This window comes from Haliotis asinina, chromosome 5 (assembly GCF_037392515.1).
Source record: "Haliotis asinina isolate JCU_RB_2024 chromosome 5, JCU_Hal_asi_v2, whole genome shotgun sequence".
Lineage (NCBI taxonomy): Eukaryota > Metazoa > Mollusca > Gastropoda > Lepetellida > Haliotidae > Haliotis > Haliotis asinina.
In genome coordinates this window covers 20,237,209-20,249,534 of record NC_090284.1, presented here as the reverse complement: position 1 = coordinate 20,249,534, position 12,326 = coordinate 20,237,209, and the positions used below count along the sequence as shown (strand labels likewise).

General features: G+C 41.4%; 1 protein-coding gene across 2 annotated transcripts in view; it reads right to left on the bottom strand.

Annotated features, from left to right (window-relative positions):
* The window catches only part of LOC137284775 (uncharacterized), a 127,145-nt gene extending 115,914 nt beyond the window's left edge, over positions 1-11,231 (bottom strand). For both annotated transcript variants that reach the window (XM_067816743.1, XM_067816744.1), the window contains exon 1: positions 10,505-11,231. In XM_067816743.1, the coding sequence (XP_067672844.1) occupies positions 10,505-10,591 (87 nt within the window). In that variant the 5' untranslated portion in view covers positions 10,592-11,231. The remainder of the gene's footprint in view (positions 1-10,504) is intronic.
* Between the last annotated feature and the right edge of the window lie 1,095 nt (positions 11,232-12,326).

The window sequence follows — 12,326 nt, the reverse complement described above, 5'->3', positions numbered from 1 at the left end:
GCATTATGGTGTTTCATCGCTAGTCCGAAGGAGGAGAACCAAGTGCTCGCTCGCACGCATACACGCACAGTCATACACGCTCGCGTCATTACATACGTGCAACAATGCTGCAGGCGACAACCATTCTTCACTTTACCTCTCGCTGTTGATGTTGAAAGTACACAATGGCTAAAACAATGTACAAATAAACAAGGTCACTACATAAAGACGTTATTTCTTTTTACAAAAAAGACTAAAAAAGTGAATACAATTCTACGAAAGAAGTTTGCGTTGGCAAAGAAGTCTGCTGTTTTGATCGACCACCTAAATAATCACTTGATTGTAAGTGCATGACTGTGAGCTTAATTCCTCAATGGATGAATGACGTCACTGAAACCGCGAGCACAAATGGCAACGGAAACATTGCAGGGCACCAGTGAACCGTTTTGAGCGATAAGAGCAGTTGAAAGCAGTTTAAAGCTATGAAAATATCGCCAGTGTGTTAACATTGAAATAAGATACAGTTCCGAATTTTAATCTGGGTTGAAACATTACGGGAAAACACGGGTCCCGTCAAAAGGGGATTTGTATCAAAAGAAACAAAGCTCTGGGTGCATGCTGGCTGGTTTTAGTGTCAACGGATTATATTACAAAATGTAAATCCCATATGAATTTTCGATTTTAAAAATTTGGAAACATATACATGAACGAATGGACCTCACACTAAACTGATAAACATATACAACGTTTTAAAGATAAAGCAAATGTGGTTTATCCATTAGTGCAATGGGGATGTCAAGAAGTGCGATTCCCACCATCTTCTCCCCCTTTCCTCATAAGAAATGCTTTAACTGAAGAGTTGCATTTTGTACGTGTCACTGTTGCAGTGTGTTTCCAAATACCACGATGAAGCTGAATCTCTTCAAGAATTTACCCTTGAAAGACCACCATTGAAAATCTACAGATATCTACAACAACAAACATCCAATGAAGTATACAAACAATTCTAACGGAATCCAAGAAAATATGGACTTTAAGCATTTGAATTTTAAAAGCATAAAGGGAGTCACGGTAAAACAGTAACGGTGCCAAAGGACTATGCAGAGGTAGCGCCAAGGGATTCTGCAGAACAATCTGCAAAAAGTGCATCACTGGATTATGCACTGAAGGCACCAAAGGATTCTGCAGAAAATGCATCGCATGAATCTGCAGAGAGTGCACCACAGGATTCTGAAGAAAGTGCACCACAGGATTATGCAGTGAAGACAAAAAAGGACTATGTAGAGAGGAGACTACCGTATTTCTGAAGACAATGCACTACAGGATTATACAGAAAGTGCATCATGGGATTATGCATTGAAGGCACTAGGGGATTATGAAACGCTGATAGGTTGAACCACGATTGAAACGGTTACAGCTGGTACATCACCTCGTTATATATGGAGCTGATGATTCGCCTTGTTACTTTGTTATACGTAGATCCGGCAAGTTGGAGCCAAGTCGCAAAAAGTCGACTGGAAAGGGGCATAACACCGTTAAACGCAGCACCCCTTTAAGACATTAAGATGATGACATGCAAGTGACCCGGCTTCTCTGCTGCTACTTTGGTTATGTGTTTGTTTACTTTTAATGATTTGCTGTCTGAAACAAAGATCAATAGATAGTTTAATTCCAACTTGCAACGCTTATTCAGTGATATGATTGTTACTCTTCACGACAGCCTGGGATTAAGATCTAATCATGGTTCTCATAGAACATGTTTGCAAACGTGTTGAAGGCAAGATAAGCAGCTAGCTTAAAGGGGGTAAACACAATGAGAGGCTAACAAAACGGAATGTAGGCATGAAATAATATACGTTCCTAAAACGGGGCGCACACACACTGAACACGTGACAAAACGGAGTGCAGGTGAAATGTACAGTTCTTAAAAAAGGGTGTAAACAAAATTAATGATTGACAAAACGGAGTGTAGACAACTGAACAGCTCTTTAAAAGGGGTGTAGACAAAATGAACAGTTCATAAAACGGAAGTATGACAAAAGAAGCACTTGACAAAACGATGTCTGGACAAAATGGACAGTTGGGAAAATGGGGTGAAGACAGATAGAACAGTTGACAAAATGGTGTGTAGACAAAAAATCAGTAGACAAAATAAAGCGCTGGCAAAAAACATCTGTTTGCACATGGTGTCAAAATTAAAGACAAACTGTGTCTTCGACATGAGGTGCTGGGAAACTAGGCCGAAGTCAACAAGAGCTGTAGCAGAAACGAACAGATCCATGACTGAACGAAGTGCACATACAATTATCTATACGCAATGAGAAGACAAAAAGACCAAAAACAGGCCACCAGAAGATGTAAGTAAGCACACCTGACACAACAATGTGAAATACGATAGTATTTTACGCGTACAATTTAGCAGAGAGGCATTCAACAACACTATGACATAGAAGTTAGATTTTGGGGAAACTTCTCAGCGTCTTTTCTTCTACTGTTCTTCTTAAGACGTGATTTTCTAATTAGGAACAGGTAACTATATTTAACTGCGTAATTACCTCCTTGTCTGGCATAACTGTGTGGGGCTAAACTAATATTTGTGCACAGAACTTGCAGATGGCGATAAATAAAGATATCTAAATTGAACAATATCTTAATCTTGATAAATGATATTTTAATAGAGAGCATAGCCTACGCAACTAACAATATGTACAATGTTTATAGACTATGTTTATAAACAATAAACATTATTCATTATTATTGATTCGATTTCAAACGTTGGACCTAGAAAATGAGTGTGTGAGTGAATGAGTGAATGTTATTTTACGCCATAGATAGCATCCCAGATACATAACGACGACCGTTCACTAACTTTTGGAATATTTAACGATTTAATTCTTCACCTTGGAGTAGAATAAACATTCCAGAGCATACGTTTAAGAGAGTTACTACGAAATGTCGGTTTAAAAATGTCAATACAAGATGTTAGTTTAAGAGCATTAACTCAAAGTGTCCATTTGTTCTTGAAGGGTGTCATTTATCAGTATTATTCAAAGATGTCAGTTAAATCTGTTCCAAATTATCAGTTACAAGTTATTCAGTGATGTCAGTTTGGGACAGCAATTCGAAGGTGTGAATTACTTGTTATCCAACTGTGACAGTAAATGACAGTAATTCGAAGGTGTCAGTTACTAGTCATTGTGAGGTGTAACTTTAAGAGGGTTGCCCAAGGTGTCAGTTTAAGAAGGTTGCCCAAGGTGTCAGTTTAAGAGGGTTGCACAAGGTCTCAGTTTAAGAGGGTTGCCCAAGGTCTCAGTTTAAGAGGGTTGCCCAAGGTGTCAGTTTAAGAAGGTTGCCCAAGGTGTCAGTTTAAGAGGGTTGCCCAAGGTGTCAGTTTAAGAAGGTTGCCAAAGGTGTCAGTTTAAGAGGGTTGCCCAAAGTGTCAGAAGGCTGCCCAAGGTGTCAGTTTAAGAAGGTTGTCCAAGGTGTCAGTTGATCGAGTTATTCCATGGTTTATCAGTTTAAGAGAGTAATTGGTATGTGTCGTTTAATAGTTATTCTAATGTATCTGTTTAAGAGACTTACGTCATGATGCCCTTTTAAGAGTGTTATTGCACTGACTAAGTCGAGCTATTTCAGGTATCAGTAAAAATGTAATTCTAAGGTGGCTCTGTAATTGCGTTATTCCCAAGTAAAAGTATCAGTATAACAGAGCTATTCTGGATACCAAGTAGGGTGACATGTCGATGCCGTTCATTATCCAGAAGACCTTAAGAACAACGTGTGTGGTTTGATAATAACAACAATTTGTTCATTCATTGGGTAGGTTTCAACAACCAGATGTCACACAAAAGACACCCCATGACAATAAATGAAGGGATTCAAACCAAACCTAATCTTAATAAACGAACGCACATCCCGCTGTACAATCAACACAGTTCATATCCCCTGTTTCTATTCCTCTAATACTCGTCTTAACAGTGTGCTACCGATGTGGCGCTTTGGCCGAAGTCTTTTCAACATAAAACACTTATCCCTGCTATAAATACATACAAAAAATCGCAGTCTTTACGCGTATTGGTACTTCCGTAATCGTCTACCAATCGATCATCAAATAGTTGAAACTGATCCATATAATCACAACACAATCAAACAGCGCACGTCGATTGAACACCGGCCGCCGGGGCGACCATTGTCTACCGGTAGTATAATTGAGGGCATGATCTTTGGGAACACAATGCATTTTGACATGCAAGGCAAGCGAGTGCATGCCATGGTCATGCTTGTACCACCGACGCTGGAAACGACACCAGCTAATTAATTATGGCTAAATACGCGGACATACCATGGGGTTCAATTATGAAAATCCGGTGAAGGATTTCAATTGTGACACGATTATCCGGGGTATCAAGTCCATCGGGTTTGAACAATTGACCCGTATTGCTTCACCTGTGGCAAGCGCACAGGCACGGATAATAATAATAATGATGATGATATACAGTGATAACTGTTATCGTTGAAGAGTGAGTGAGTGAGTATGGTATTGCGCAGCTTTTAGCAATGGTCCAGCAATATCGTGGCAGGGAACACCAGAGTGAGTGAGTTTGGTTTTACGCCGCTTTTAGCAATATTCCAGCAATATCACGGCGGGGGACACCAGAAAATGGGCCTCACACGTTGTACCCACGTGGGGAATCGAACCCGGGTCTTCGGCGTGACGAGCGAACGCTTTAACCACTAGGCTAGCCCACAGCCCCGGGAACACCAGAAATTGGCTTTACACGTTTTACCCATGTGAGGATTGAAACACGGGTCTTTATCTTCAACATGAAGAACGGACGCTTTAACCATTAGGATCCCCACTGCCCCTCATTGTTCACGAAGAAAAGGAAGTATGGAAGAAGCAAAGAAATATGGACGAAAAGAAAGCATAAAAGATGAAAGAAGAAAAAGATGTGTAAAAGAAGAAGTAAAGTAAATATAGAGTGAGTGAGTTTAGTTTTACGCCGCACTCGGCAATATTCCAGCTATATGGCGGCGGTCTGTAAATAATCGAGTCTGAACCAGAAAATCCAGTGATCAACAACATGAGCATCAATCTGTACATTTTGAAATCGATGACATGTGCTAACCAAGTCAGCAAGCCTGACCACCCGATCCCGTTAGTCGCCTCTTACGACAAGCATGGTCGCCTTTTATGGCAAGCATGGGTTGCTGAAGACCTATTCTATACCCTGGGACCTTCACGGGTCAGTAAATATAGAAGAAGTAAAGAAATTATAGAAGAAAAAGAAGTATAGGAGAGTGAGTGAGTATGGTTCAACGCCGCGTATTAGCAATATTTCAGCAATATCACCTCGCGGGACCTCAGAAATGGAATCGAACCCGGGTCTCGGCGTGACGAGCAAACGTTTTAACCGCTAGGCTACCCCACCGCCCCAAATATAGATGTAAGGAGAAAGAAGGAGTAAACAAAGCACAGAAGATGAAGGAAAGAAGAAAACGTCAGTATGCAAGACTTAAAGATGGAAAAGAAGTATAGAAGATGAAATAGAAGCACAGAAGCAGTAAAAAAAGACAATGAAAAACGTATAGAAGAAATATACGAAGTATAGCAGGAGTAACAAAGACACTGAAGTACAGGAGAAGACAACAAAAGTCTGTAGAACTAGATACCACATTTTTCAATCAACGTGTCACTGATTTTATTCTCATCTCCCTGAAGAGTACATAACCAAACAACCTGCTATTAGGAACTTGAACAGGTCTGCATTTATATTTCAGTCTTATGCTGTAAATAACGTAAACCTTAACTGTAATTCGTTAAATATACATTTAAATATTCCTAAATGATTTAGCCTAAAAGCATCCCAATATAATCACACCAGCATCCCAAATTTCTTCAAGGAACACGACCCATATACCGTTATCTCCACCTCAAATTAAAGTTTTACAAATTCGATAAAACAATTTATTAAACTAGAACCTCCTTGACAAATCAAACCTTTGCGTATAAAAATACCGACTCTCGTGAATAAGATATCAACATCTCGTCCTAATCCATGATAAGTCTCATTAGTAAGGTCGCTTCACCGTCGGTAAAAGTCACTAGAAGCACGCTTAACTTTACAGTGTCGTTGTACACAGAGTGGAAACTTTAAGTGAGTTTGTACACCGCTTAAGCGATATCTAGGACGATGAAGACTGAAACAAATCAAGACTTCACATATTTTACTTGGATGCGGCGACTAAATCCCGACTGGTCAGTGTAAAGAAGGAACGCATTAACCACACAGCTCCTCTAAGAATGTAAGTAAAATATAAGATTGCTACACGGAACTCATGAGATAATATTGCCCCTTAACGTACTTTAAACAAGTTCACAATACACCAGTTATAACATTTCCATGCATCTGCATATAGGGGTCGGAAGGGTATTTATAATTATACACTATGCTTCTCTTATAAAAAATGTTAGACGGCGCAGTCCACATAAACTGTTTTGGTGGGATTTAAATGTTGTTTAATGCCAGATTCAGCAATGTCCTATGTGTGTACTCCATAGAGGAATGAAAAAGGATTAAAACCGCAATACTTTTTTTTGCATGACGAAAAAAAGACGAAGCTTGGGGTGGACGTTTGGTAGTATGCCAAGGTATCTGGTAGTGAGGTCTGATGTTTGGTAGCGAGGTGGCCATGGTAGTTTGGTATTATGGCGAGGTGTCTGGTAGTGAGGTCTGACGTTTGGAAGCGAGGTAGGATGTTTGATAGTGTGCCGGGCTATCTGGTAGTGAGGTCTGATATTCGATAGCGAGGTGGAAGTTTGGTAGGGTGGCCAGGTATCTGGTAGTGAGATCTGATGTTAGGTAGCGAGGTGGAAGTGTGGTAGTGTGGCGAGGTGTCTGGTAGTGAAGTCTGGTGTTAGGTAGCGAGATGGTAGTTTAGTATTATGGCGAGGCGTCTGGTAGTGAGATCTGATGTTTGGTAGCGAGGTGGTAGTTTGGTAGTATGGCCAGGTGTCTGGTGGTGACGTCTGATGTTAGATAGCGAGGTAGGGAGTTTGGTAGAATGGCAAGGGGTCTGGTAGTGAAGGCTGATGTTTGGTAGCGAGGTGGAGGTTTGGTAGTATGGCGTTTGGTATTGACAGGGCGATATTTGGTAATGAGTTGGAATGGCTGGTAGTGAAGTGGCATGTTTGATAGTGAGGCGGTCACTATACAATTGTGACAATACATGTATTATAGTCTAACAGTGTTTGTAATGTTCATTTTTTCAGGTAACTAACTTTGTTTACATTTCAAGCATGCTTGAAGCAACAAAATGAAACAATCACCACACTATAGACTATTGACATTAAGGATAATACATAAATAAATGAAACGCGAACGATTGCCTACCACATGTTAAATGAGTGTAATTAACATTTAACATTCTTTACTACATATATTGAAAAACGAACAACTGCTGAAATACTTGCCTTTACATTAGGCATTCATTAAACATGAATTTCACCGCAATTTTAAAACAAGTTACAAAATTTAAGAGTATCAAGTTATATCAGCTTTTTAAAAAATCGACAAACATTTTTGTAATGTTAATATGTCCCTTTCCGAACCGAATAAGATTACATATGCACAGAGAAGACACGTTTCAGGATTGAACAATCTGAAATCTATGTTTTGATACAAACAACACCATCGGGTATATAATCTAAAATATGTAAACATTGCCTTAGCTGTTTTTCTGTTGGTTTTCATTCTTGAACGGCGTGAATCACGAAAACCACGGGAGACTGAAATAATTCTTTGCTTGTACACCGATATCCAGATATTCGATTCAGATGTAAACAAAATTTATATTTCGGTCACAAGGATGTTAGTGGTAAATCGTCCGTATCTAAAAGTACATGGGCTAAACTGAACATAAACGCCGTAATCTACTCGCAACGAGATGTGATCTTACTTGTGGGTTATCAATGATATAACTACGAAATATTAGGAGAATGCAAAAAGTTGTTGGAAAGAAGACGTTTGGTGATCTCTCGGTCAATGTAGCTAGCGATTGCATAGTATAGTTCTATTTCCCTCAGCCAAATACTTGTCCGTTCAGCCTAACACAGCCGGATTAATAACTAGGCCCTATTAATAGTCTCGGTGAGAGGCATACTGTATTGTTTCTCCGACACACCCACATACTCTAGATTCGTGCGTTGAGATATTCGCGTAGCCACAGACTTGGCCACGGCGGCCTCAAAAGCTGTCAGTGCAAGAGCTGCCTTTGTACGTACGAATTTAAACCGTTATGAACGGCGAGCGGCGAGATTCACGCTAAAGTCGTTATGTTGTGTGAAACGAAATGTGTCTGCCATTTCACAAGCATGGGAATCTTTCTCTCGCTCGACTGTTTTCAAAATAAACAAGCGTACATGTGCCCTGGTGGAACTTTTTAAAGTTTATATACATCTGGGTCAGTTAGAAAAATTGCGGCTGGAGGTCAGGGGTTGGAATGGGCGTGGCGTTTAAATAGCCACTAGTGCATATAGTTTTGGGTCATTAGCAGAACATACGCTGGACATGGGGAGGGAAGTAGAGAAGGGGGGTTCTTGCACAGGGGCAGACGGCTCGCATTTCACGTCTGCTTGTGTGAAGCAGACGATATAAGCCATTTCGCCGGATATGACAGCTCGATCTAACGGTAATGCTTTTTTATCGCAGGATGTTTTGTTGGGAAGCGACCACGCCCTCTCTCGGCGGCTTCAGCCATTGCGGACAAGGTCGTGACCGTTCGGGCTTTCCTCAGTCGATACTGCTTATATTGTTAACTGCCATCAACATTCCGTGTCTAGCACAGGGATAAAAACGCTGAGAGCTGGCGTGAAACTCGAGAACATGCACCACTCCCTCTCAACGTAAGCTGAAACTCGTAGAACGTTGAAAAAACGGAGTAAGCACTCCGCATCAATGAAGGCCAGTCCCCAATTCCTTGCGATAGAACTGTTCTGGCGACTAAGCTCCCTGGGAGTGGAGGGTATATGGTTAGTGTTGACTTATACAATCGTTCACATTCAGTAGCATTACGATGTATAAGTGTGCAAGTTGCCCGGACTCTGTATTTCGGGATCAGACATCTTTGGGTCTGCATCTCGGCACCACGTAGGACAACAACAGTACAGGCCCCGGGGTTCCATAACCAAGGTTCTACACTTCACGAACGAACGCTCACAGACCTAATCTTTCGGACTTATACGCGTTTGGTGGAATAATCGCTGCGCCTGAATTGTGGAATGATTTGCTTGATGTGGAGCTGCAGAGATCCAGCTGATGCTACCATGAGGGATGGGGTGTGTTGGGGAATGGGGTGGGAGTTTGGGTGGGTGAGGATGTTCAGTGTTTTGGAGGTTAGGGGTTCGGTAAACGTGACGGACTTATCCAAAAGCATATTCTGTTATCAGGGGAGGGTGTGATTACTACACAGAGTTAAGCGACTTAGTATAAGTTGTTACGGTGCATCATCATCATCATCATCATCATCATCATCATCGCCATTGCTAACCTTATTGTTGTTTCAATATCTTATAAATAACGATCCAATTATAAATTTAAGACCTCACATTCAGGATTCGAAATGAAAGGATTGCAAATACACAACGCTACTAGTAGTAGTAGTAATAATAATAATTGTGAAAACAAATAATAATCATCATAATATAATAATACGCCCAACATTTAATCTTTTCTCATTATATAAAATATTATTAATACGAATAAAATGAAAATAATAATAATAAAGACCCCTTGCTTTAAAATGATAGTTATTAGTATCCTGTATTTATCATCACAGTGACCCACATAACCACGATACCACATTATCTCACTGTGATGATGATGGTGACTACTGTTATCAGAGCTCATTCATGCAGTTCAGTTATAAATACGCGGCTCGCATTCCGCTGGTCACATGAACATCAACTGCAGCGAGTCTTTGTTCTGCCCAAAACATAGGAGCATAAACACGCTTTGAGGAAATCGGTGACAGTATCAACCCAGTAGGGGTCGTGCATTCACTCCTTTACATAAAATACGTGTAACGATCGTAGGCGTTGAAGACAAAATGACACCTGGTGTTCGAATAAACTAATCACCGGGATGGAAGCCAATAAGACACCCGGTGTCGACACAAACCTGCAATAAATTTAAGGTAACCACAAAGAGAAAACCCGGCCATTCTGAAACTGTAATGGTTGAAAGACAATAAGACACCCGGTGTTGATACAAACCTGCAATAAACATAATTTAGAAACGCTATAGGAAAACCCCACCAGTGTAAACGTGTAATGAACGCGCAACGCAACACCTGGTGTCAAGGTACACGTGGCAGGATTGCCATAAGCGACACCCGGTGTCGATGCAAACCTATGACAACTTGAGTAAATCCTCGTGTATGGTGACCTCTCAAAAACATGAAAGGAGGTAAATCCAGGTTTTTGAGACTCAGAAGCAATGCTAAATCCAAGCCTTCCTTTACTTACTTTGGCGTTGATAAGTATCACACACAGGAGGAGGATTTGCCCTAGAACAGCTGACACGGTGTGAATCCTTGGGTAGTCACTGGCCATACCAAGACGGCGTCACACCTAGTTTACAGTAGTAGACCCTGGGGTCGGTAGATGGGGACGTTGATGCTGTCGTCACCTACAGTCTTGGATACACGAACACTGGGTGTACCACCCGTTATATATCCGTACCGATTCCACTTGATCGCCGGCATATATATTTTTGAATTGTCAAACTGTAAGTAGTTTATACCCCCTCCTTCTGGTTATAATCCGTGTGGGTGGGTCGGTGGGTATCTGGGGGTCCGACCGGTAGCCGGGCCCCACCAAATTACGGTCATAAATTGTCAACATTGACCCCGATGACTGAATGAAGTACTGTACAGGTCCTCAATCCATAGCTCGACTGTGAACTCAAACTGTTGGGAATACCGCTCCGAGCCTGGCCAATCGCGTCTATGCTGAGATCACTTCCCTTTGCACTGTGACGAAGTGAGGGTTCAGTTCTCAGCGTGTGCTGTTTTCACTCGGCGCACAGCGTGTGCTGTGTTTACAGAAAAGAGACGCATCGAACGATTGGGGCCATGTATGTGGATTATTCATATGTGCAGCGTCGACTTGCGAGTTATGTCACTAAGTTGCCATCGACACACGCCATACAAATTCGCGATGCAAAGTTTGTTTGCTTACTTTGGGCGTGGTTGTTTAGTCAGGCGATTGATGCAGCCTCGCGTCCGCTAGCTCTCGGAGTTAGAGCGGCAAGTCTGTCAAACGCATGCGAATAAGGCTCGAGTTAATGCAAAGTCGGGAGTTACACGGCAAGCCAAATGTACGAGGCAAGCACGGGGCTAATATCTAATTCATAATGGGTGTAACAGCATTTTTGAGAGCTGGGCTGTCGGAGAAGACGAGATTAATGTCAAGAGCGTCGATTCATCATAGCTTGGCATATATGTATGTACACCCACTTTGTCGTTGCCCCGCGACCAAGACCCGTCACGGCGGTGGAAGCGGCTTTAAAAGTGACGTGACTTGTCCCCTAAGCAACACTCGCTTGGATGTTCTATCGATATCCATCAGATCAGAGTTAGCATGGGATGGGGAGACAGAATCACTGTGTCATCTTGGTGATCACAAGTGTTAGTTAACGGAAACATACACAAGCACACATACACAGACACACAAAAAGACACGCTGATAAAAATATGTCTTTTCCCCACCATTGCATGAAATATAGATAAATAAAGATAATATGTATACAAGTCATGTAAAAAAGAGAGTACTGTTTTCCGTTGCTTTCAGCAATATCACACCAAGGGACACTAGAAATGTGCTCCACGTACTACACCCATGTCGGGAATCGAACCCGGGTGTTCAGCGTGACTGGCGGACGCTTTAACCAACAGGCTATTCTAGCGCCCCGATATGAATGACTGTGATTAGGATTTATTAATGCACAGACTGGTAACATTGTGAACGATGCGTTTCTTATCTGGCATAAATGAATCTATATTCTGTCGGAACTGTTTACAGATGAAAAAATAACATTCAACCTTGCAATTTTTGGTTGAGGTCATGATTTGAATTTTGGCTGTATTCGCGAAATTTGACATACAAACTAATTCCAACAGTGAATGAATGTTATTTGACGACGCAACTGAACAGCTAAAACATGGTGACATGTTACTATATACGTCTTGAGAGAAGAAGTTTGATAGCATGAGCAACGACCCATCGGGTCATGATGACACAACTCATAGATCGTGCCTAACCTATGGGGTAGGTTCTTGACTAGATT